Genomic DNA, 27279 nt, shown 5'->3' on the forward strand with positions numbered 1-27279 from the left:
AGATGGAGAAGATGTACCAATTCCTTCGATCTACTGATGGCTTCCTCTGGAGACTCCACTGAGTCAAGATAATCGTTCATGTAGAAGTTTTCAAGGACGGCTTTTGCAGCTTCGGGGTAAAACCTGGCATTGTCTCTCGCAGTGCGTTGTAATGCATAGTTGGCGCATCTGGGCGAGTCTTTAGCCCCGAATATATGGCGCGTATATTGATACAATACAACGTTAGTTGTGGGGTCCTCCCGCCACAGAAAGCGAAGTGATGGTTGATCTGATGGTAACACGTCAATTTGTAGAAACATTCCCTCGATGTCGGCGGAGACGGCATATGGATGTTGTCGGAAGCGAAGAAGTACGTAAATAAGATTTTGGAGCAGATCAGGGCCAGTGAGCAAAGATTTATTCAGTGAGGCGCCATGAAATTTTGCTGCTCCATTGAGCACCCTATGCACCTTACCTGGTTTGTTCGGGTTTAAAACCGGATGGTGGGGTAGGTACCACTCTTTATCAGACCGGCTCTCAACCTTGCGAGCGTCCGGAACCTCAATTATATACCCCTTATTTAGGTCTTCTTTGATGGTACTAGTATACTTCTCTCTGAGGTCTTCATCCTTGGCCAAACGTTTTTCGAGCGATTTTAGTTGTTGTGGTCTTATTAGACGGTTGTTGATTAGTAGTTGCTTTACTTTGACCTGTGCTGCCAGAACACTGGATAGTATTGGGATATGTTGACTATTTTGTTGGGAAAACCCTATCTGCTCCATGCAATAGTGAGTTATGCGAACTATTACACCCCTCTGCTCGGCACCTTCTAGCTTGGGGACACTGGCGGAATGTGTGCTTATCACGTAAGCACGAAAAACAAAGTTTATTATCCGCCACCAACTTAGCTCTCTGGGTTGGAGTCTTTTCCTTGAAAACTCGACACTCCCATAGCCGGTGGTTACCTTTGCATACAATGCATCGACAGAAAGTGTTTATGGAAGCAGATGGCATTTGCTTCTTTGATTTCCTTTGTTGCGAATTTGATGCACACACTTTTGAAGCTGTTTTGGTCTTGGTTACTGAAGTGCTGTTATCTTCAGGCCTTGCCTTGGTTGCGCTTTGTTTCATAAGATCGTGGGCCTCAGCCTTTTCTTTAAGCCAGTCGTTAAAGTCAAGGAGGGTAGGCTTAACCCAGTGCTTCTTAACCGTAAGGAGCGACCATGACTCTTTCATGTTTGGTGGTAACTTTTGTACTGCTTGGTTAAGTAGGGAAGCGCTCTTCAAGTCAGCATCATATGATAGTGACTTGAAAACCCCAACGAGGCTGGATATTGCTGCAGAATAGTTTATGATGTTATCACTATTGTGCATTTTAAGAGGCGGAAAGTTGCTTAGTTTACCCAAGTGTGCACTTACGACTGCCTGTGGCTGGCCAAATTTACGTTCTAAAGTCCTTAGTGCATCCTTGTACATTAAACCACAGTAAGCAAACTCGGCGATTGCAATCTTTGCTTTACCGGTGACCAGTGTTTTAAGGTACGTCAGTTTAACGTCACTAGTGAGCGACTGCGAGTCAATCGCGCTTTTGAATTGACCATACCACTCATGCCAATTTAATGGGTCGCCATTAAACTCAGCAAGTTTCCACTCAGGCAAAGGGTCGTTTTTCTTACTTGTTATCGCATCAGCCAGTTCCCTAATCAATGGCGCATTCTCTGGTATCGGAGGAGCAGTTGCAGACACCTGCGGACCACTCCAACTCAACGCAGTGGGCCCAACATAAGGGTATGTTGGCTGAAAAACCGGAGTGGCCAGACCAGGTACAATATTACTTGTAGTTCCAATCGGGTTTTCCTGATGTGTGCCGGATGGTGATTGCATATCAATCAAAAGGGGTGAATTCGAATATATTCGAAAATTAGTAACTGATGATGCGATGTGTGCCTGTACATTTGGAGCAACATTATTTACGGTAGTAATGTCTTGGTTGACTACTGACGGTCTGTGCTGCGGAAAACGCCAATGACTCATATTTGGCACAAAACTTTGGCCGAGAGGGATATTGCGCATATTTGGGAAAGGAGGGGCAACAGAACGTACAACTTTATGTACTCGGTTATTACTATTCTGAAAATTGTTGTTGACGAGAGGCTGGTTAATCAAAGGGGCGTGTGGGATGGGAGCAGTGATGTTAGGTGCGAAGACTGGGTTCGGAATGGGATGGTCGTTAGGATGAGCGGGTTCGGAGTTGTGCTGTTGAGTGTTTGGACTTGGTGGGGCGCTTGGGTGCAAGGGAACGTTTATTGCGGTGGCTGGATGATTTGTTGTCGGAAAAGGAGGAAGAGTGGCGTTTGGTGCTCGGGGGACACAATTAATTTGTTGTCGGGAGCATATTCGCTGGGCCAAATTATTCTTCGGCACACTTGATGTTTCAGGTCCCCTGGATTGTGCGTGTGGAAAAAACTCGGATGCATTATTTTGATTTTCTTGTGGTGCGAACGTCTGTGGTGGAATGGGCTGTTGAATGGGCGGTGAAGAAGCCCCTGGGGCGTGTACAGAAGGTGGCTGACTATCCGCGGTTCCTTGGTTAGTTATGGTTGGAAGCGCCACGCCTTGCTGGCCCGTTTGATCCATTTGCGCCCTTAGGTGCGCCTGGTACAACGCCTGTGTGTTAGCAGCAGCCAAAAAGTTTTCAGGTGGAGTATAATAATGATCGAGTTGCTCTAAGGTCTCATTGCTTAAAATGTAATTGCCTCGACAATTTTTTGGAATAGAATGCCTTGAAATTTCAGTGTTCTGATCTTCCACTGTTTTGCCGTTGTTGTGGCTAGGACGTTCTGGAGGGTCAATCATAACATCTGGTTCAATAGTTTTCTCATTGTTAAAACTTAAAGCAAGTGAGGTGTTGATCCAGTCCTGGACAGCCTTTTCACTTCTCATTGAGCTTCTAGCACTTGCAGTTGTTTCAGATTGGCTACCTTTAGAAACGGCGTCCAGCATTTCAAATTCTTGCAGAGTTGCCTCTGCCAACCGTTTCCTGTTGTTTTCCTCCAGTTCATCTATTTCCATTTGTTTTTCCTGTTTAGCAAGGCGAATGGCTGCCTCATTCTGTTTTTCAATTTCTTCGCGCTTCATTTTAGCGATTACATAGTCATGTTTACGCTGACTAGATGTTTTTGATGAAGTCATCAGTGAGGGAAGTCTAGAACGAATGGGAGCCCTTGGTTCCTGGAACTCACTCACTTTATCATCAGCAGAATTGATGTAGTTTCTTGCTGAAGCCAGTATCTTGTCGTTCTTAGTTGTCATTGCCTCCAAGTAAGACTCTAATGAAGGAACAAGTGCACTTGGATCTTCCGTTTTCCCAGCAAATGCAATCAGGTCCTCATTTTTGTCTACAACAGTCATAAATGCTTCGTTGCACTTTGTTACTAGGCGTTCAACTTTCACTCGCCTACTTTGACTATTTATACAATGAAGAATATCTTCACGTATAGCGTGCAATTCAGCTTCACGCGTTGACCTGGCAGCGTACAACTTTTTGACTTTTTGATCAAGACTATTAGACATCGCGATGTTATTATTTCCAAATACCAGCAAAACTACCACAGCACACGGTTATCTATTATACGCACACTCCAAAAATCAAATCCACGCAAAACAAACCCAACGCAAAAGACACTAGACACAGCACACTACAAACCACCCAAAGAGCAAAGGAGGTCGTCGAGCACACTGTGCCCGACAAAAACAGAAGTGGAGCACTGAACGCTATGCGCTCAACGCGGAGGGAGGCAAAGGACACACGGGAAGTCGAGCGAGCAACGCGCGACAAAACGGAGACGTTACGGACGGAAAGTTGAACGAGCAACGCGTGACGTGACGGAAACGGGACAGACGAGAGGTCGAGCGAGCAATGCGCGACAGAACGGAAACGGGACGTGTGGGAAAACAAACGAAGCGGGACGGTGGGAAAGAACGGGCGGGAAATGAGTTCGGACAGATCTATGTTAGCAGACAACAGCAAAAACTCAAGCAAACAACCTAGCCATAACTCCAGAACAAACTTAAGTCACACCCTAGGAAGAAGTAGAGAAGCTACTGCAAGACAATCTGATATAGTTCATAATGGGTCTATAACGACAAATTTAACGACAAACTATTTTACGGCAATGCAGTAGTACACTAAAAGGATGAAAAGGTCGAGAAATTTGGTAACCGTAACTCCAGAATAAACTTAAGTCACATCCTAGCAAAATCCAAACCGTAACAAACAATCAGCATACTAATATTATTAAACAAACTACAGCAAAATTTAACAAACTACAATAGTGTGTTTGTAGACTAAGATAGTTGGAAGAGTCGCGAAACAATCCAGCCGTAACTCGAGAATAAACTTAAGTCACACCCTAGAAGGCAACAGGACCAAACCAACTAGCAATCGTACAGGTACACACAAACATACAGCAGCAAAATCAATATACTACAACAGAAGGGCTAGTAAATTAGTAGAGTTGAAAAGTCAAAGGACAACCCAGCCGTAACTCGAGAATAAACTTAAGTCACACCCTAGAAAGCTATAAGACCTAAACAACAAACCAGCATACTAGCATACTCAACATACTACAGCAAAAACAACAACATACTTCATCACATATAACATACTACATCGAAGGAAAAAATTAGGCGGAGAAAAACAACTCAGAATGAAAAAAAAAACGGAATGATTGGAAACGAAAACGAAAAACAAAATTTTGGGAGAGCGACGTTGATGAAAAATGAACGGAAATTGTGAATAGCGAAGTTAAGGAACGAAAAAGAAGCGGACGGTACGGTACGAGAACGAGATACGAAGACAATAAGAAAACAAAATTTTTTTTTGAGCCGGAGGTTGTGAGTTTATATCTCACACCATTATCTGTCCAATTTTTCAAATTTTGGTCAATTTTTTGCAAATTCTTGATTACGGAACGGTAATCCAGTAAACTGGACGGTTTTAAGCTTGAAAGTACGATTTATCAATATTCTGTATTGATTTTCTAAATTTTTTGATTTGCCTCAAAATTGACCAAAGATTTTCAAAATTGAACAATATAGCATTATGTGCTCACTTTTTTTCTCATATCTGAGGTCATATTTTTGCTATGTAGCCATAATGGACCAATTTGTTTGAACTTCCCAACTTTCGACCAAAAAATTTTCAAAATCGATGTTTTTTTTTCTTAAAAATTTTCTCAGCTCCCTTCTCCAAAAAAGATTGTATTTCGCTGAGACTTGTCAAGATAGTACTACTTGCTTTTCTTTGCAATCTGGCGGAAAAAGATATGTGAATTTCAGAAGTTTTGCTCCAACTCCAAGCCTCAGGGTTTTTAAACTCAAAAAAATATGAGGGGTAGTTTATCGGCAACCGGGGAAATTATCCGAAAAAAGGAGTATGAGTCAATTTAAGAGGGGTAAGCTAGATTTGCCGGTTATTGATCAATTTACGACAATCAGAAATGTTGTTTTATTGGGTGAGTCTTACAGTTTTGTGTGTGCCGCTAGTTGCAGTAACCCTTCTCTTCTAAGTAGCAACAGCGAAGAACTGAATATGTAAACGTGTCATCCAATGTCCAATCTGGGGCATCAAATAGGGTAGGACTGTTAGCACTGCAACTGAGGTGTGAACACATCAGTATAGTCCAGATGAAGGCGCCTTTGCACATGTTATGTCTGAATTTCTGCTATTCGGCCTTGCCCTTGTCCAGTCTGCGGAGTGTAATTTGTGGATGATTGTAAGAATAAACGAGGAATAGTGAAAATGTGCTCAGAGAGAATTTCGGCGTAAGAACCTATAAACTCAGTAATCAGACTACCGGGATGTTAATTCATATAAGCACTCTATATCATAACGCTGAGGCAACTGTATTCAAAACGTACAATCTATTTTGTCCAATTATACTCGCTTTACATCAAGGCATAAACATTATATCGAAACTTTACGGCATCTGTTTCGCAGCATTATCACGGCGAAACGCATCGTTTACTTACAGGCAAATCTAGCTTGATCTTTTTAGCAGGTATTTGTCTGAGTTGATTTTCGGCTCAGATCGGTCACCAATACGTTTTCGAAGCATAATAAAATTCAGCCTAAAAGGAGCGCAATCGATTCGATCTATTAGTAGGCTTAACGAAAATTATGTTAATTGAACTTTTTCGGAGCTTTCTACGTATATTAGAAGAGAATTTGTGTGCATTTAAGTGGTTAAGAAATATGACGTATTAGATTGCTCATTTCTCGCTCTATTCAAATAGCGTTGCTCATTTACTCGGTAACAACTATCTTAAGTTACATATAACAAATCTTTTTTTAAATCGTAGCGCATGATCAAAGGGAAAACATACAAGTTTAAATGATTTTTGTCCTCTACTATGGGAGATGCAGTACTATGGTTAAAACCGGTTAATTGTTCCTACCCACTTGAGTAGAGAAGGGACTATGCACAACTATGCTCAACTGGGCTTTTTGTTCCGTCAATTTTGGCCGACTGATGTATTCATCGTAGAGAGTTGTGAGTTAAAGTTATCATTAAAAAGCCAGTTGAGAGCAGAAGATAAAATTCGAAAGATTTTTTGAAAATCGTTTTTTTTTCTTAGAATTTTTCCAGCTTTAGAGTTTTTTGAATATTTGACTAATTTGAGTTACTTTAGTTCACTTTTCCGTACTCTTGCTAACAGTTTTTTGTCAATTTTTCTGAAAAAAAATGTTAAAAATTTTAAATTTAGTGTTATTTGTTATATTTTTCAAAAACAGGACTGTCGCGGAACTGTTTTTATCCGACTTTTTTAAATTAAAATTTAGGCTAAACTTATGCAAAACTTAGTTTTTTTCATCAAAAACTGAACCAAAATATGCAACTTAGCCCAGAATCTCAACTAAACTCCCACAATAAACACAATCTAGTCAGTAGATAACACAACCTTCTCAAACTCTAAGACAGGTAACGTACTTCAGTTTCCTTTGAGAGATTTCTGTGATTCAAAAAAATCTGCCATTTTTCGCTCATTTAACTCGATAATTATCAGAAATTCCTCATTTAAATCGACCTTTTTTGTCAAATTATAATTTCTCTGACAATTTGAACTATTAAATGTTTTCATCGGACAAGTAGCAATAGCAGGTCTAGCTTTGGTCTAATCGTGATTTTTTGAAATCCGAAAATTTGGTTTGCATTTAAGGAGTGCTCTCTTTTCTCAAAGTTTTTTCTCCTTTTGCGTTTTTTGGTTACTTACTGAGAAGGATGATTTTAAATCCAGGCCCGATTAACAACAAAAAACCTATGAGTTTAATGGTTTCAATGCTGTATTTGCGTAAAATCATTTGTGAAGTTTTGAGTTTTGATTGTATTTTGCTATTCTTTTCCTTTATTCTCTCAGTTTTATGACTATGTCTCGTTAATGTCCAACTGGTTTCCTAGTGGGTTACAAGCTATATGATAATTTTTAGCTCAAAATCAAATCTTTTCAAAAAACAGTGGATTTGTGAGAGGCCAACTTTCATCTTCTTTCTCACATCTTGTGGCTATGTCTCAGCAAAAGAGGTCGTGTTCTCCTTCTAGTGAAATAAAAATTGGTCTTAATTGTGATGTTTTTTGGCGATTTACTTCAGTAATGATTTTTGCTGTGATACGGGTTTTCATTTATTTTGTTTTAGAGCATTTGCCAATTTTTGAGATTTTTTTGTTCTTTTCACATTATAAGATTAATAACAGATCAAATATGACAATAATGGCGTGAAAAGAAGACGCTACTCAACATATTTAGGGTTTTGAAGAAAATAGATTTGTGGCTTAAACGGCTTCAAAACCTCTCGCAAATTTTGTTTTCTGAATTTTTGGTTTTGACAGTTATTTTGTTCTTTATTGTACTCGTACGGAATATTTTGGATAATGAAAAGTATCAATAGTTTTCTATGGATGTATAATTATATCTTTTCAAAGATTTCAGTTGATTGCTAATGGTTTTCAAGACGTTCTTCTTGGTTGTCTTCAAAAATATAAGCGTTCTTAATTTCGATTTATGTCTTCGTCGAGACTGTTTACTGGGTGGACGTAGTTATAATGATCGTTTTTTTTTACCTTACTAACAGGTACTGTACTCGAACTTCCCTTTCTCGGTAAAGTGCCCATAATTTGTAACAAATAGTGAAAAAAAAGCTGGTTGAGAGGCGGCGTCAATTTCATATAGTTTTGTTGGGTTTGATTGTGTTTTTTGTACAACCAAATAGCTAGATTTTTCGGCCAGATTTTTGGACAGAGTAATTTCGTTTCTCAAAAGCTGTTTTAGTTCTTGACGGTGCGGTCGATGACCATCACGATTGTATTTTTGTTATGGCAGTATTTTTGAAGTTATGAGACCCAAAACGAGAATCAAAAATTCAATAAAAAGGGATCTAGGAAATAAACCCCCCTTTTGACTTTGAATTTTGGTCGTGATAATTTGTTATAGTTGCGTATCAAGTCACAGGGGCCGGTAAGACATGATCATGACTCGCGAAGCATGGCCAAGCGCGCTAAACGCGCAGTTCATTAAAGGTCGAGTGGAGGTTTATTTCCTATCTAAAATTAAGTGGGTTTTTTGTGTATTTTTTTCCAAAACCGAATAAAAAGTAATTTTCATCATTAATAACTTGGATCGGTACTGGCTTGTAAAGAGTTTTATTCTAGAAATAAGAACAAGCCTGATCTGTAAAAAAAAGACTGAATTGAATGTCTGTTCAGGTTCTAAACAGTACTGGTCAGTGACATACATCACTGATGCTTCTATGATCAATAGTGACATCAACCTGGATCAGATCTTAGACATCGTGGCACTCTTAGTCTTCGCCTGTGGATGGGTCGGGTCCATTGGAGTGGGCGAAATAGCAAGGGTCTTCAAAAACAGAGGGTACAAAGTCAATAAGTTTTTTTTCCTCTATTACGTTTGTATTAGTGCCCAGTCACGAGGGCAGTTGCTCCGCAGGTGCACATGCTATTTTTTACATGATGTGAGATTTTTTCGTTTGTGCCCCCCCCCCAGCCTAGTGGGTGCACACCCAGTCGCATGTGCCATATTTTTACATAATTATTTACTATGTAATTAGACCTGCCTTGTAACTGGCGGTGCAGAACTTAATGTGAGGGGGGTGGGCACATACGGAAAAGATCCAAAATTGTTGAACAGCGTAAAAATCTTTTCCCTGCAAAACAGCAGTATAAAAGTATAAATTTATAACATATCAAACTTTTTTGATGTTTACTCACACAAAAATCTGATTTTGAGCGTGCTTAGCATGCCCGAGAAATAGTATGTTTTTCTTTTTTAGTGACCTCAAAAACGATAAATTAGAGCTCCAAGAGCTTCACTGAAAATCTAGTCCTCTGTTAATTCTCTGAATCTTTTCTTTTATTGCCACTCGCCCGTGTTGAAAATCCTTTGATTTCATACAAGGATCATATATGATTTCATACTGTCCATACTTGATTTCTTAGTACGATCCGTGTGTGAGAACAAAGAAATCTTATATGATCCATGTATGAGTACCAAGAATTTTACGTCTATTTTCATAAAATTTTCACCATTGATTTTTTTAGTTTTTATTTGGTAAATCATCACTTATGTGATTCCCCGGCATTACTTTGTGATCCGCCAAAAAGCCCTAACGTGCAATATCATTTGCAAAGTTGGGCACTAATTAAAAGAGTAAGTCCAAAAAGATAACTAAAGTATTGACAATCTCTGAAGCCAGTTTACTAAATTATTATATCGCATTAGCAATCCACAGTTAATTTTTCGTGTGCGCTAAAAACAATTTTGCAATTTAAACATTCAGAAAACAAATTTGAGGTTATATGCAAAAAAATGAATATTCATAATAAATGAGCATTTATAGGTATAGATGCTCATTTATAAGAATTAATCAAATAATTTTTCTCATATGTCCTCAAATCTGTTTTCTGAATGTTTAAACTACAAAGTTATTCTTTTAGCGCACACAAAGAATCAAATGTGGATAGCAAATTCGATATAATAATTTAATTTGTCCTTTGTACACTATACGGGAATTTGTGCTACCAGTCAATGTCTTTTGTGTCATATATGACCTTGCATGATTTCCAGGAATTTTTTTCAACTTCAATAGAAAATGAAAATAATACAGTTTCTAGGTTTTGAGATTTCCAAGATTTTTATGACCCCTGTATGATTTATAGGCAATCATATATAATCTTTGTTATGGCTACCTCGAATTCATACAAATCATATATGAACTATTATGATTACTAGGAATCATATATGATCTTGTACGAAATCAAAGAAAGTTGCAGGATCGGTGACCCAAGCACGTCCGTTTGCACCACTTTAAACAGGTTCTAGCATATTTCTTGCATTTCATACACTCACATATACAATTATACACAAATAGCAGTTGCAATATAATGATGCAGCGATGAAGTTTTCAATTTGTAGGATAAGCGGTGACTTTATACAATGCCTTTAAGGGAAGCATACAATGGATAGTGCGCGTTTTTAATTGCGCTCAGTCGACGTTTGTAGCAGTTACATTAGTCCTGCTGGTCTTCCTGGACTGAATTTTTTTTGCTTAATTTTCATATAACCGATAATTTCGATTGAAAATTTTTTTGCGCTTTTAATGAAGACCAGTCTAGTTAGAGATAAGGGGCGAGATATTATATTTAGACCTCGGGCGCATTTCATGATAACTTTTTTGCGTTCCTTCTAATTTTTTTGACCGACATAATTTTTAATTGACTAATTACTTGGCCATGCAACTCATGGTTAATGTTGATAACTACATCAGGGGTGCATCTCGTAATACCAGTAATTCCGTAATAATCAATAATTGAGGTAGCAACATAGATTCATTTCGACCCACGCCATCGGGTCTTCACTTTGGCCCAACGAAGCCACACAATCGGGTTTTCAATGTACGCGTGGCACTGTGGTCAACTTTAAGAAATTATTCTTACATGCAGAAATGCACGGTTTAATTTGTATCAAATGGCTTAAAGAATGCCCGAGGTGAGGTGGTCGAAATATGATGTGACAATTTTTTGTCTGGGGGTAACCCCTCCCAGACAATAAACACACGGTCTGGACCAAACTTTTTGGTCGCACTATTTCAACTCATGGTCTGGCATCAACGAACCATAGTCGCAAAAAGGCTGATGTGCACGCCGTAATTCGAATCATAATCGGACTCAACTGAATCATAGTCCCACAAAATCTTCCAAAATTGCCCTATTTCGGATCATAAAATCGAGAAAAATCGAATCATAGAGTGATTAATTCCCTCTCATAGCCGCATAATTTCGAAAAATGGGCTTTAAAGTTCCATGGCCAATTTTCGTCTGGATCACCCGGTTCATACTTCTACCACCTCACCCCGTGTCTTATTCCGTTAATATGATCCCCTAATCAATGCAGAATTCACAAGGAAAAGAGTCTCCTAAATTCAACTTTAAATTTAAAGTTGAATTTAGGAGGCTCTTTTCCTTATGAATTCTGCTTTGATTAGGGAATCATATTAACGCAATAAGACATTCGTTAAGCTATTTGATACAAAATAAATCGTACATTTCTGTCTGTAAGAATAGTTTCTTTAAGTTGACTCTTGCTTTTAACCATCATATCCTGAAAATACTTTTTATATTATTTTATAATAATAATAATTAGTTGTTCTCGAGTAGGATGGACATTTGTTTGCAACACATATGGTAAAAATCATGTAACATAATATTAAAAAATACTCGACAGGTCATCAATAGGTCCAAGAGATGAGGTCTTAGTCAAGTGATGACCAGTACCTTGTTACATTATAGTGATGACCACGTTATGTAACATTATTTTATTCTATGTGTTTACAGGTTTGCAAGTGCACAGCCCTTAGTCACAGGAATAGTTGGCATGTTCAGTGGACTCACATTCTTGGGATTCATGGCATTCATGTTACGTAATGTTCCCATAGGTCAGTCACTGTCCAAACCCACCTACCAGGGCCAAGGTTACACCTCGACCTAAAAAGGCTACACCCAATTTGGGTTTTTACAGACATTGATCTCTAATCAGATAAAAACTTGGGTTGCAAAACCAGGGAAGGAAGGGGCTTACTGCGACCCCCCCCCCCCCCAATTAACCAATTAAAAGTTCTGGAAAAAACATGGAGCACCGCCATGGCACAACGCACCAAACAAGCAAATCAGACAAGAAACAGAATAAAGTAATTAAAATGGTCTGATTATAAGTCTCACATAAACCATGACAATGGGTCGTAGTTTGCACAATGGTCGGATCCTGATGCGCTCAAATTTCCTCGTTGAGCTTTGATTGGCTTGAATTGCGCTATTGATTTGTAAAAAAAAAACAAAAACAGCGGCACTTCGAATCAAACGTACAAATTTTGGTTATAATCTTTTAAAGTATTTCGAATTTTTTTACCAATCGTAATTGAAATATGAGCCAGGAGCGCATATAATAAAAGAATTTTACGTACCTTGAACATTTTAAAAAATGTAAAATATGGTCTGATAAGGTCAAAAACTGCTATTTTATTTTTTATTTTTGAAAATTGATTAACAAAAAATTACCTCGTTCTGGTTCGTTCCATTTAACGTTTCTTACGTCTCTTCGGTCATGAAATACTGAAATGGTTTGTTCTGATCAAATGCGAAGAATCGTTTGTTAAAACGACTCCAGAAATTAGAAAATAGTATATACTTCTGCTTTTAGTATTACATTTTCAAGTTTGATTTTTTGAGAGGTCTAAATTGCCTGAAATTGTCTTTTTACCAGAAAAATCTGTTCATTCTTTAATTATACAGAGAACATAGGTTATTTGATTAGTTGTTATTCAACCGAAAACAGAGAGACGGATAAAAAAATTTAACGATATTTTGAGAAAAAACACCAAATAATTGATTTCTCTTTGGTTTTTTTGTTCAACTGGTTAAAATTGTTAATTTTTGGACTCGAAACTCCAAAAAAATACAAGTGAGAATAAAAAGTCCTTTTAACATAAATAATACAAATTTCTCCGTTTTTTACCTTAAATTTCAACGCGCTCTGTCTTCCACCCCCCCCCCCCCGAGCGCAATATTTTTTTTTCCTTTTCGTTTTTTTTAAACTTTTTTTCATTTTGAAGTATTAAAGTGTCCTCATTTTCAGATTTTCGATTATTTTTCATAAATCAAAACTAGTTTCTGGGGGCTACAAAAATCTTTTGCTCTTTCTCTACGATGCGTAAACACAAGTGAAAAACTGACTGCAGAAAAAACCAGCCACGCATTTATTTTCCATTTTGAAAAAATATTGGCACAATTATTATTACACTGCTCTCAAAAGTGAGTGATTGTTATTAATTTCCCACAGGTGAAACAAGTGTTTTTTTTTATCAAAAGGCATGAATCTTGCATAATAGTTAACTGAGTTAGAGAAGTTCTTGATCAGCAGCCAAAGTCCGGACGTTTTTCTGTTCAGCTATTTATGGAATAATCGGGTTCATTCCATAGTCTAAGAAATTGCATACATGGTCCTGAGTAGTGACTTGTAATGTTTTTGAACACAATTTTGCTTGGTTCTACTTTTACTATAGTAGACAAAGTTCTAGTCCAACCAACCTAAATCGCTTTACAGATATTGAGCTTTTTGAATGCTGGAATGTTTGAGTCAAGCGAAATTTGAGGAGTTTTTGAACCCAGGCGAAATTTGAAGTTTTGTAGATTTGATAGTTAAAAATTTGTGTTTTTTCTTGATGTAACTTTTAAACTATAAAACAAGAGTGTAAATATAAGACATCTGGATTCAGTTTAATTTCCAGAGATGAACGCCATAAAAGAATATCTCAGTATTAATACTAAGTCAAAAACCATATTTATGGAATCTTCACAATCATACTAAGATCATGAAAAATCTTTTTGTCTGCTTAAATTGAACCAAACAAACAAGTGGGAACAAAGGTTATGATAGAAAGCGTAACCTAGAAATTTACATGTACCAAGTCATACTAGATGGTATATGGTTTTTAATGGAAACTTCGAAATCATACAAAGATTGCACAAAAACATTTCCCATTTAACCTGCTTTTCCATTTTGACCGATTTATTGAGATCCACGTCTGGTTTGTATTGCTGCGCTGGCTTGCCTGAATAGATTAATAGAGAGATATCAACTCAACTCTTTCAGTGGGTCTCATGCTTTTTCGAAGGTGCTTGAATTGTTTCTTGCTATCCATACAAAAGCCATATGTACTTCTTGGTTATCCTACAAAGAAATATTTTATGCTTTTCTATAACCATAAAAAGACTTTGAGTGGTTCTCAATAATCTTATGAAGACCATAATAAGTTCTTATACTAAAAAATCTAATAAAGATCATATTTGGATCTTAGTAATCATAGAAAAATCATATATGAATATGAATGCAGCAGCTAAAGGCATGTTTCCGGCCGTTCTTGCAAGACGGTTATCTTGCAAGAGTCTTGGAAGATAGTCGGTTATCTTACAAGGCTCTTGCATTTCGGACGGTTACCTTGCAAGATCGTGCAGGAATTTTACAAGAGTCTTGCAAGATGATGCATAGTGTTGCAAGATTGTTTCAAGGTTCTTTTAAGATCTTGCAAGATAACCGTCCTCAATCAACTAGGGTGAGCTTTCAAATTTTTCACAACATGATTCGATATTTAACCCTGTCTTCAGTTTGTTCAACCATTTTAAACTCGAAATAGAATTACCGATTTAAAAAATGGTGACTATCTGTGTGTGTAAAACTTCTCATAATTTTTTTCAAACTAAATTTAATTGACAATTAACTTGGTTAACATAACAGTGGCTAACAATACAACAGATCAACAGTTTATGAATCTCATTTCATCGGCCTTTTTTTCAACATGTAAAATGTTTGTTTTCATTCTCCCCACTTTGGTCAGGTAAGAATAAAATTTGCTGCAAGCGTTTTGGTGGCTCATCATAAAAGGACCAATCTGTACTCTTCTTATTCTCTACTCCTAATTAAATCTGGCCAATACGAGCGAGCCAATAATAATAATAGAATGTTGAGCGCCAGGTTAAACTACTATCGTACGCAGTACAAAATAACACTTAAATCTAAGTATATTATTCTAACCAGTACAAATAATTTGTCAATTGAATTTTTGGAAAAAATTTCTGCTTATTTTCAGCTATGACCTTCTATGGAATTACGAATATCACACTATGCTGTTACGTGGCAACATTCCAAGATCTTATCATGAGTGTATTACCTCCTGTCATGCGACCATTGGGTGCCGGAATGGCCACTTTGACAGGTAAGCAGAGACGCTTTGCGAAAAATGATATCATATTTATTAAATATTACACTAGTTGAGATGGATCAATATTGATAGATCAACATAATGAGCTTGAAATTATTTAGAATGGTTATCAAAAAATGTTTGAAAAAATATGAGAATAAATTTGTTGACGAAAGGATTGAAAAAAACTAAGTTATCATTTACTGGATGTGAGAGTCAGAAGGAACCGATAGATATCAATTACCGATTGATATCCCCCCCCCCCCACCTCCTCCCACCCCACCTCGTCCCACCCCACAACTCCTCCCACTGCTCGTCCCACCCCACAACTCCTCCCATAGCTAAGTAATAAATAAGAAAAAGTTGGCACAGGGTAGGAGGAAGAAAATATCCATATCTCCAATTTTCTCAACTGTTCGGGCTACTTACTATTCCTTCACGTTCGTAGTAAATTCTCTTCAGGTCACTTGTTGGGCGACGGGTTCAGTTCTCTTGCGATTGGGGCCATAAGTGATATCTACGCTAATGCCAAATCTGACCCCAACACTTACTACACACAGGCCAGTGCACTCACAACTGCATTCTACCTCGCAGAGTTTGTCTCTACCATCGGAGGTCAGTCAGACATCTTTCCTTCTCATCTGTTAAAATATGACATCTAAACACTTAAAACTCGTCGTGTGAGACCACTTAAATAATCAACACGCCCTGTTGGGATGTTGGGGCAAGGGGAGGGGGGAGGGGGAGGGGTGAAAGGAACACGTGTGTTAAATCTGCAGTTTGATTTCACACAAATCAGTTACCAAATCGACTGCGTTTTTCACCATATTTTGACAACTAAATCTAGTTTTACAATTTTAAGGCCCTTAGAAACACAATAAATTTATCTAATTAATTTGAAAAAAATAGCGACTTAATCAACTACAACCATTGATTTCGACTAATTTTTACACGGCCAGGAATTGAAAAAGCCACATATTATAAATCCTTAATAAAAAAACCTACAACTAGACATCGGTGACCGACAATGATTGCAGCAAACGTTCTATAACCGAGTCGTCCGAAAGGCCGAAACGAGGATTGAAATTCTACCGAGGCAGAGATAAGTACTGAAAAGCTAAAAACCATCAAATCCTGAGTGCATGCAACAGCATAAAGAGCAGGCATCTGAAGGACGAAAACCTGGGTAGAAGAGTCTGGCAACAATACCCGTTACTATTATTCAAAATTAAATTTTTTTTATTTGCATGAGCTCGACTTGGTTTTACCAGAAAATTCTCTAATCTACACTTATTTCACTTTGATTGTCTTGTCTAAGTTTTCTTCTAGAAAAAAATCAGTTTCAAATAGTTGAGTTTCAAGCACAATTTTAAAGTCAAGTTAGAAAATCAGAATATTGATGCTATATTTTACATACAATTCAGCTTGTACATTTTTATGGCTCCCAAAGATTTCTGACTTGAAGGAAGTCATTGAACTTATAGGAACGACCAACGAACATTTAGCTACCCTGCAATGAAACTACCCCCAGCTTAAATGGCTTATACCTTTTACGCCCCCAGCCGCACGTGCTATTTTTTTACACAGTAACGTGCTATTTAACAACATATAATTTCTAACTGGGGGCGTAAAAAACACTGGGGGGGGGGCAAACAGAATATATCCCAGCTTTCATTATACTCTATTAAAATATGACATCTAAACACTTTGTTGAGTTGTTGTTTGAGATCACTAATATAATCAACATGCGATGTGGGGAAGGGGGGGTGAAGGGAACACGTGTGTTAAATCTGCAATTTGCGTATTGCGTATTAGAACCAAATGAATTAAAGTATGTTCCCGCAAATTTTAATGACTTTTTTGGATGACCTGCGGGGGCCTTGGGCTTATAAACATTGCTTTGCCGACTTCAGAGAGCCTTATAATTTTTCTACATTATAATTTTAGTTTACATTTTTAATTATTTATAAAATCAAATAATTGCGTCTACCAAATTAATCTAACCGATATTAAACTCTATCGGTTAAATTTCATTACTGCAGTTAAACCGATTGGATGAGGTTGTAACAACCGTAATATAGTTGACTCTTCAATTAACTTTTGGTTTAAAAAAATCCCACCTGTTGGGTTTTTTCACTACCTATTATGCCGTAGAAGCCATTATCAGGGAAAAAACCAGCGGTTGTTTTCTCTGCAGCCTAACGGCCAACATTGTGATCAAATAACCGTGTCGTCTTCTGAATTTCTGCTAGGCTCAACAGTGAGGGGGCTCTGTCACCCAGAAGATCGATCAAATAAAATAAACCAAAGGTTTTGAATTGGTGAAGCCAAGCGTTACTTTGTTACTCTGCTATTTCCCCTCTTCCACTATTTTATGCTGTTGTAAGTTAGATTGCCTTGAAATAAGTTAATTCACAATGGGGCTCGTAATATGAATTCTGGTTATTTGGATAACAAATGTAAGAAAATTACTTGCACGTCAAGGGAAAGGACGAATTTAAGACAATTTATAATAGTAATTAAAATAATAATAGAAACAACATCCACGGTTCAATTACCAAATGAACTAAATCAAAAACGCTCACAGTATCCCAACTGGTCTTGAAATTACAAACTTCCAGACTTCAGTCTCACTCTCAATCTCTTCTTTGCTTTTCACACTATCTTGTAAAGTTTAGTCGCACTAAACCAACTACTTTCTCTCGCTTGTGCGTCCAAACTTGAAGTTCTCCCAAAGTTCTCCAACGTTTCTCTAAATTTCTCTGTGTTCCTTCAATTTATACTCAACCAATACGCTCTTATCTTAAGCAAACGAACCTTAATCTCTTGAGTAAACATTGAAACTTACATTTGAAATCTGTATGAGGGCTTTGTTTGCTATGCAAACAAACCAACATCGAATTATGCTCTGTCATTCAACTGCTACCAACCATTGTTCAATTTTCTCTTTATCTTAAGTAAACAACCTTTGGACTCTTATGTGAACAAATCCAATCCGCTTTATCTCTTATATGCACTTGACATGTCAATCAGTGTTTGCTTAATAAACATTGAACGTTGCTCTGGAAAGTTCTTATTCCTCTATTTCCACTATCAAATTAACTGGCTCCAATCAATCCCTGTCAAACATCATGTGTTGAATAAATAACTAATCTCAACCTCAAAACTAAGAGCAACTGTCATTCTGAGTTTTCTCAACATTTCATGCAATTCCACAGTTAGAACCTGCCGGAAGGTCTAATATTCCTAAAAGCCCACAATTTGACCTCTAGGGGTCATTAAAAGGAGGTCACCTCTCCAAAATCAGGGGCCAAGTTGACAAAACTAAATATTGTCATGGAAAGTTCCCTCATAGTTGCAACTACCTACAAATTTTCATGGCCTAACTCCCAATAGAACGCGAGCAATGACCACGCACACTTTTCATTGACATCCCGGATGAACCCAAAATTCCAACTTAATAACTCGCCAATTAGTCAAAACGTCTTGGGATAAAAATTTTATTAAATATAGGGTGCCACCAACCTGCCTGCCAAGTTTCATGACCAACGGATCAGCCGTTGCAAGTTGTGTGCAATTTTGAATATTTTTTAACGAGTCGTGGGTGCCAAAACCCGAAAAATCCGAGTTTGTCAAAATTGACCAGGGTGGGTTTTTTGCCACTAACTGTCTCAGGATATCATATTATTACCATTTCAAAGTCATTCGGCCGCTCAGAAAGGCCAATATCTGGTTTCGGGCACTCGGGTTATCCCGAAGCACCGTATCGCGGTATGCGATCAAATCCGACACTAAAATTTGATTCTTCGTACCCAAATTAGTCTATCCCCCAATTTTCAGGTCAATCCGACTTCAACTTATTGAGAAATTACTGTTTCAATTCAAGTGCTAACTATCTTCCGGCAAAAAGAACCTATTTACCGCAGAATACCCAAAAAGTAATCCTAACCTTTTTCCATGATCATCTCATACATTACTTTGGACTTAATACCCTTTGCAACCCTTAACTAGCTCTATATCATTACTCAAACGGTCATTTTTCTATTCAAATTATGGAAAACCTTCAAATCACACCACTTCCGGTGTTAATAGCTCGGAGTTGGATGGTCGGATTGGCTCAAAAAGGTATAGCAGCCTGAGAGGATCATTGGGTTTACCTTACATTAAAATTTGGTAAAAGTCCGCTAGATATAACCCTCCATGGGGGGTGCGGTTCAAATCTGCTTTGAAAAACTGATAAATTGCCTTTTTATTTACACTAAATCAACAAAACTTTACTTAACTAACTCAGATCGAAAAGCTGTAACCGGTCGCCCATCTCTACTATTTATGGACAATATATAGGGAAACATCCCCATTATTTTTCAGAGTCCAATGATGAATATAGCTCAAAGAGTTGAGGTGTACCAGGTTCGGGGGTGCCAATAATTTTGCTAATTCGAAATCGCACTTTTTTACTCCAAATTGAAATTCCAAATTTGTTCAAAGTATCTAGTTCACTTCAAATGTTCGCTCTCTATTTTACTTCTAAATTTAAATCACTCATTTGGACTTCGGCCTGATGCACAAATACAACTTTGCTAATTCACCTAAATATTTTGGCAGCTCAATATGCTTTTGTTCATTAATTTGTTTGTTTAAGATATAGCAGTCAATTCTCTGGCGCCTTCGAAACAATAACCTTTTAAGAAAGAACGCTTTATTTCAAACACCTAATTAACTTGTCTAAATTGACCTAAATTATCTAACTTACTCGCAGTATCTGCTTATTTCCTGCGTCTTGCAAACCGGATCTTTTCTGTTTGTGCCCCCCAGTCCGTTATGCACCTTCCAGTTACAGAGCACGCATTATTACATAGTAAATCATGTAGCATAAATATGGCACGTGCGTTTTTTTTTTTGGGGGGGGGGGGGTGAAAATAATATGCACCCACTAAGCTGGCGGAGTACAAACGGAAAAGATCCAAATAACCTATACCCCATTTATCGTAAATGCACCATAATTTGTGGCTATAATTTCGTGGGGAGGCTACAGAGGGGATACCTAAAAAGCAGTGCTTTGTTCACACATGGTAACAAAAACATAGCTTTTGTCCACGGGGGAGGAAGGAAACTATTTTTCGCTTTTTTCCTGTTTCAGGTATGCTCTTCATAATCGTGGCCTTAACATTACCCGGAGACTTACGGAAAGTGAAGAGATTCATAAAAGAAAAAGGCATTGCAACTCAGAATACTGGACAAAGAGCTAACAACAATCACTTCGGCTCCGAAGATCAGAAGGTTAAGAACGAACACAGGACAACATAGATAAATAGATAAAATAGATAAATAGATAGAATATATGAATAGATAGAATAGATAAATAGATAGAATATATGAATAGATAGAATAGATAAACAGATAGAAAACCCCCCTCTTACCTCACAAGAAGAAATCATCCAGCTATATAATAGCGGTAATTGCGGGTTCGTTTGCCCCTATGTTTACCAGCGAGCAGTAGATCTTTAACAGACGAAATGCCTAATTTTGGTGTATGCGATAAACATGGTATTCATAGCACCGTTAAGGAAAACCATAAATTATAACTAGTTTATCTAAGATGGCCAAAAATGGTATACGTACTGCACAGTTCTGCTCGTAATATGATATTCTAACACATTTTTTTAGATTGACACTTTCACCTCAATTACGTTATGAAGGCTTCAAAATTTAACTAATTTAATAAAGGGAACAATATAAGTATTTATATATTCAATTTTAGATTGAAGGGTTTTTTATTGTTTGTTAAAAAACTTGCTTAATCTGACGTTTTTGCAGTCTTATTTGAGTTACAATTTTCAAACCTACTTTTTTAAAACAATTATTTACGGGTTGGTATCAACTTGTGAGGTGTTTAAATCGAAAAAGTAGACCTGTTAAAAAAAACCGCCCGTATCATAGTAACATATTAACTCAATGCTGAACCACGGGATTTCTTGCTCTGTATTTTTACTATAAATATATTATGACCATGTCACTTTTTACCATGAAAGAAGTGTTGTCAGACAAAAAAATGGATCTCTGAAATTGTTATGAACAGCCTACAAATCAATTATTCCTTTTCTGGATGCTCATGGAAAATTTTTTTTCTGATGGTACAGTGCTCAGGGAAAAACGGACTCAGGAAACAAACGTCTGAAAACAACCTGTTCTCCCCTCCCCTTGACAAAAAACCGAAAAGATTCAATAAAAATTGCAACAATTATAACCATAATTTGTTATTAATAGCCGCCCTCATCTTCTCAGCCGGCTATTATAGCGCTCCTATTTTTTTTTACTTCGTCGAATAAAAAAATGTTTCGCTTTACCTCATTTTGCCGCCTTTTCAACATTTTGCGTGAAATCTTTTTGACTTCTCTAGGCTAGTTTCTCTCTTCTCTCATTCTGCTAAAAGTGATTTTGAACATCAGTTGCTCAGCAAAGCAATTCAAAATGAACAGAGTCAGTATAAAAAATTGAAGTCAGAAATAGAAACGGGATAAACCCATAAAGCCCAATTTTACATGCCCGCTATTTGAACGTTGTTCCTATAAGTATTACTTACCTCTCTCTAATGCTCATTGTTATTGATAGTAGCCCCTGTAGCCTCTCTCTAAGAAACAGAAGTATGTTCAACTACGAAATGCCATCAAAATAAATCGGACTTTAAAAAATGTTTTTGTACAAAAATCTTTTTTTTTCAATATCTTCTGTTATTTCAATCCCAATCATGCTTATTGGAATCAGCGGCGGCTATTTTCCGGCAATCTGCCGCGTATGTTTATTATTAAATAATGAAGATTTATTAAAATTATAATTGTCGCCATTTGAAATTTTTGTAAGAAATTTTATTTCAAATTATAAAATTTCTCATGATTGAAAAAACTTTTCCGGATGTTATTCAGTTATGCTAATCTTTTGAATGGTAACAAAATTCCTCCAATCAGATCTTATCCAAAAATCTTTACTGAAACGGCGAAGGGAGATTTGTTTCTGTTTGTCCAAGTTTGTACAATTTTTGTTAAAGTCTTTTCATTCGTTTGTTTTTATAGAAGCATTAATTACGTTTACGTAAAAACAAAGTGTTTTGATAATATGAATTAGCACTTTCTTTCTACACGGTTCTAATACCTGTGACAACTGAGCAAATGTGAGCATGAATTTGACAAACAAAATTTACTATTTTATTCCGGAGAATATACGAGAAAATATCCCTAACGTCTGGTAAAAGGCCATACTAAATGAAAAGCTTACAAAAAAAAAATCAAAACAATTTTAAAAAATTCAAGCGTAACAATTGCCAAGACCAGTTAAAATTTCGTAGGATGTAGATACACACTTTCAACTCAAATGCGTACATCTGGATTTCGTTATGGCTGGATAGAAAAATGTGTCAACTATGTAAAAATAAGTTTTTTAAAGGTTTTTTTTATTGTTTGTTAAAAAACTTGCTTAATCTGACGTTTTTGCGGTCTTATTTGAGTTACAACAATCAAACCTACTTTTTTTAAACAATTATTTACGGGTTGGTATCAACTTGTGAGGTGTGTAAATCGAAAAAGTAGACCTGTTAAAAAAACCGCCCGTATCATAGTAACATATTAACTCAATGCTGAACCACGGGATTTCTTGCTCTGTATTTTTACTATAAATATATTATGACCATGTCACTTTTTACCATGAAAGAAGCGTTGTCAGACAAAAAATGGATCTCTGAAATTGTTATGAACAGCCTACAAATCAATTATTCCTTTTCTGGCTGCTCATGGAAAATTTTTTTTCTGATGGTACAGTGCTCAGGGAAAAACGGACTCAGGAAACAAACGTCTGAAACAGCCTGTTCTGCCATTCCCTTGAAAAAAAACCGAAAAGATTCATTAAAAATTGCAACAATTATAACCATAATTTGTCATTATTATTAAAAAATGAAGATTTATTAATAATTAACATTGTTGCCATTTGAAATTTTTGTAAGAAATTTTTTTCCAATTATAAAATTTCTCATGGTTGAAAAAAATTTTCCGGATGTTATTCAGTTATGCTAATCGTTTGAATGGTAACAAACTTCCTCCAATCAGATCTTATCCGAAAAGTTTTACTGAAACGGCGAAGGGAGATTTGTTTCTGTTTGTCCAAATTTGTAAGAATTTTTTTAAAGTCTTTTCATTCGTTTGTCTTTACAGAAGCAATGTTTACGTTTACGTAAAACCAAACTGTTTTGATAATATGAATTAGCACTTTCTTTCTACACGTTTCTAATACATGTGACAACTGAGCAAATGTGAGCATGAATTTGACAAAAAAAATTTACTATTTTCTTCCGGAGAATATATGAGAAAATATCCCTAACTTCTGGTAAAAGGCCATACTAAATGAAAGGCTTACAAACAAAAAAAATCAAAACAATTTTAAAAAATTCAAGCGTAACAATTGCCCAGAGCAATTAAAATTTCGTAGGATGTAGATACACACTTTCAACTCAAATGAGTACATCTGGATTTTGTTATGGCTGGATAGAAAAATGTGTCAACTATGTAAAAATATGTTTTTTAAAGGTTTTTTTTATTGTTTGTTAAAAAACTTGCTTAATCTGACGTTTTTGCGGTCTTATTTGAGTTACAACAATCAAACCTACTTTTTTTAAACAATTATTTACGGGTTGGTATCAACTTGTGAGGTGTGTAAATCGAAAAAGTAGACCTGTTAAAAAAACCGCCCGTATCATAGTAACATATTAACTCAATGCTGAACCACGGCATTTCTTGCTCTGTATTTTTACTATAAATATATTATGACCATGTCACTTTTTACCATGAAAGAAGCGTTGTCAGACAAAAAATGGATCTCTGAAATTGTTATGAACAGCCTACAAATCAATTATTCCTTTTCTGGCTGCTCATGGAAAATTTTTTTTCTGATGGTACAGTGCTCAGGGAAAAACGGACTCAGGAAACAAACGTCTGAAACAGCCTGTTCTGCCATTCCCTTGAAAAAAAACCGAAAAGATTCATTAAAAATTGCAACAATTATAACCATAATTTGTCATTATTATTAAAAAATGAAGATTTATTAATAATTAACATTGTTGCCATTTGAAATTTTTGTAAGAAATTTTTTTCCAATTATAAAATTTCTCATGGTTGAAAAAAATTTTCCGGATGTTATTCAGTTATGCTAATCGTTTGAATGGTAACAAACTTCCTCCAATCAGATCTTATCCGAAAAATTTTACTGAAACGGCGAAGGGAGATTTGTTTCTGTTTGTCCAAATTTGTAAGAATTTTTTTAAAGTCTTTTCATTCGTTTGTCTTTACAGAAGCAATGTTTACGTTTACGTAAAACCAAACTGTTTTGATAATATGAATTAGCACTTTCTTTCTACACGTTTCTAATACATGTGACAACTGAGCAAATGTGAGCATGAATTTGACAAAAAAAATTTACTATTTTCTTCCGGAGAATATATGAGAAAATATCCCTAACTTCTGGTAAAAGGCCATACTAAATGAAAGGCTTACAAACAAAAAAATCAAAACAATTTTAAAAAATTCAAGCGTAACAATTGCCCAGAGCAATTAAAATTTCGTAGGATGTAGATACACACTTTCAACTCAAATGAGTACATCTGGATTTTGTTATGGCTGGATAGAAAAATGTGTCAACTATGTAAAAATATGTTTTTTAAAGGTTTTTTTTATTGTTTGTTAAAAAACTTGCTTAATCTGACGTTTTTGCGGTCTTATTTGAGTTACAATTTTCAAACCTACTTTTTTAAAACAATTATTTACGGGTTGGTATCAACTTGTGAGGTGTTTAAATCGAAAAAGTAGACCTGTTAAAAAAACCGCCCGTATCATAGTAACATATTAACTCAATGCTGAACCACGGGATTTCTTGCTCTGTATTTTTACTATAAATATATTATGACCATGTCACTTTTTACCATGAAAGAAGTGTTGTCAGACAAAAAAATGCAACAATTATAACCATAATTTGTTATTATTATTAAATAATGAAAATTAATTAATAATTAAAATTGTCGCCATTTGAAATTTTTGTAAGAAATTTTATTTCAAATTATAAAATTTCTCATGATTGGAAAAACTTTTCCGGATGTTATTCAGTTATGCTAATCTTTTGAATGGTAACAAAATTCCTCCAATCAGATCTTATCCAAAAATCTTTACTGAAACGGCGAAGGGAGATTTGTTTCTGTTTGTCCAAGTTTGTACAATTTTTGTTAAAGTCTTTTCATTCGTTTGTTTTTATAGAAGCATTAATTACCTTTATGTAAAAACAAAGTGTTTTGATAATATGAATTAGCACTTTCTTTCTACACGGTTCTAATACCTGTGACAACTGAGCAAATGTGAGCATGAATTTGACAAACAAAATTTACTATTTTATTCCGGAGAATATACGAGAAAATATCCCTAACGTCTGGTAAAAGGCCATACTAAATGAAAAGCTTACAAAAAAAAAATCAAAACAATTTTAAAAAATTCAAGCGTAACAATTGCCAAGACCAGTTAAAATTTCGTAGGATGTAGATACACACTTTCAACTCAAATGCGTACATCTGGATTTCGTTACGGCTGGATAGAAAAATGTGCCAACTATGTTAAAATAAGTTTTTTAAAGGTTTTTTTTTATTGTTTGTTAAAAAACTTGCTTAATCTGACGTTTTTGCGGTCTTATTTGAGTAACAACCATCAAACCTACTTTTTTAAAACAATTATTTACGGGTTGGTATTATTTTGTGGGGTGTGTAAATCGAAAAAGTAGACCTGTTAAAAAAACCGCCCGTATCATAGTAACATATTAACTCAATGCTGAACCACGGGATTTCTTGCTCTGTATTTTTACTATAAATATGTTATGACCATGTCACTTTTTACCATGAAAGAAGTGTTGTCAGACAAAAAAAATGGATCTCTGAAATTGTTATGAACAGCCTACAAATCAATTATTCCTTTTCTGGATGCTCATGGAAATTTTTTTTTCTGACTGTACAGTGCTCAGAGAAAAACGGACTCAGGAAACAAACGTCTGAAAACAACCTGTTCTGCCCTCCCCTTGAAAAAAAACCGAAAAGATTCATTAAAAATTGCAACAATTTTAACCATAATTTGTTATTATTATTAAATAATGAAGATTTATTAATAATTAAAATTGTCGCCATTTAAAATTTTTGTAAGAAGTTTTATTTCAAATTATAAAATTTCTCATGATTGAAAAAACTTTTCCGGATGTTATTCATTTATGCTAATCTTTTGAATGGTAACAAAATTCCTCCAATCAGATCTTATCCAAAAATCTTTACTCAAACGGCGAAGGGAGATTTGTTTCTGTTTGTCCAAGTTTGTACAAATTTTTTTAAAGTCTTTTCATTCGATTGTTTTTATAGAAGCATTAATTACGTTTACGAGAAAAACAAAGTGTTTTGATAAAATGAATTAGCACTTTCTTTCTACACGGTTCTAATACCTGTGACAACTGAGCAAATGTGAGCATGAATTTGACTAACAAAATTTACTATTTTTCCGGAGAATATACGAGAAAATATCCCTAACTTCTGTTAAAAGGCCATACTAAATTAAAGGCTTACAAACAAAAAAAAACAAAACAATTGGAAAAAATTCAAGCGTAAGAATTGACTACAGCAGTTAAAATTTCGTAGGATGTAGATACACACTTTCAACTCAAATGCGTACATCTGGATTCCGTTACGGCTGGATAGAAAAATGTGCCAACTATGTAAAAATAAGTTTTTTAAAGGTTTTTTTTATTGTTTGTTAAAAAACTTGCTTAATCTGACGTTTTTGCGGTCTTATTTGAGTTACAACCATCAAACCTACTTTTTTAAAACAATTGTTTACGGGTTGGTATCAACTTGTGAGGTGTGTAAATCGAAAAAGTAGACCTGTTAAAAAAAACCGCCCGTATCATAGTAACAT

The 27279-nt window shown here is 35.9% G+C and overlaps 1 protein-coding gene across 2 annotated transcripts in view; it reads left to right on the forward strand.

The window, feature by feature from the left end:
- The window catches only part of LOC142348550 (protein spinster homolog 3-like), a 67237-nt gene that overhangs the window by 37190 nt on the left and 2768 nt on the right, over positions 1–27279 (forward strand). For both annotated transcript variants that reach the window (XM_075399933.1, XM_075399932.1), the window contains exons 5-9: positions 8742–8907; positions 11886–11986; positions 15194–15319; positions 15767–15919; positions 20445–20584. In XM_075399933.1, coding sequence (XP_075256048.1) covers positions 8742–8907; positions 11886–11986; positions 15194–15319; positions 15767–15919; positions 20445–20584 — 686 coding nt within the window. The remainder of the gene's footprint in view (positions 1–8741; positions 8908–11885; positions 11987–15193; positions 15320–15766; positions 15920–20444; positions 20585–27279) is intronic.

The sequence above is a fragment of the Convolutriloba macropyga genome, chromosome 10 (genome assembly GCF_964194025.1).
Source record: "Convolutriloba macropyga chromosome 10, txConMacr16.3, whole genome shotgun sequence".
NCBI classification, from domain to species: domain Eukaryota; kingdom Metazoa; phylum Xenacoelomorpha; order Acoela; family Convolutidae; genus Convolutriloba; species Convolutriloba macropyga.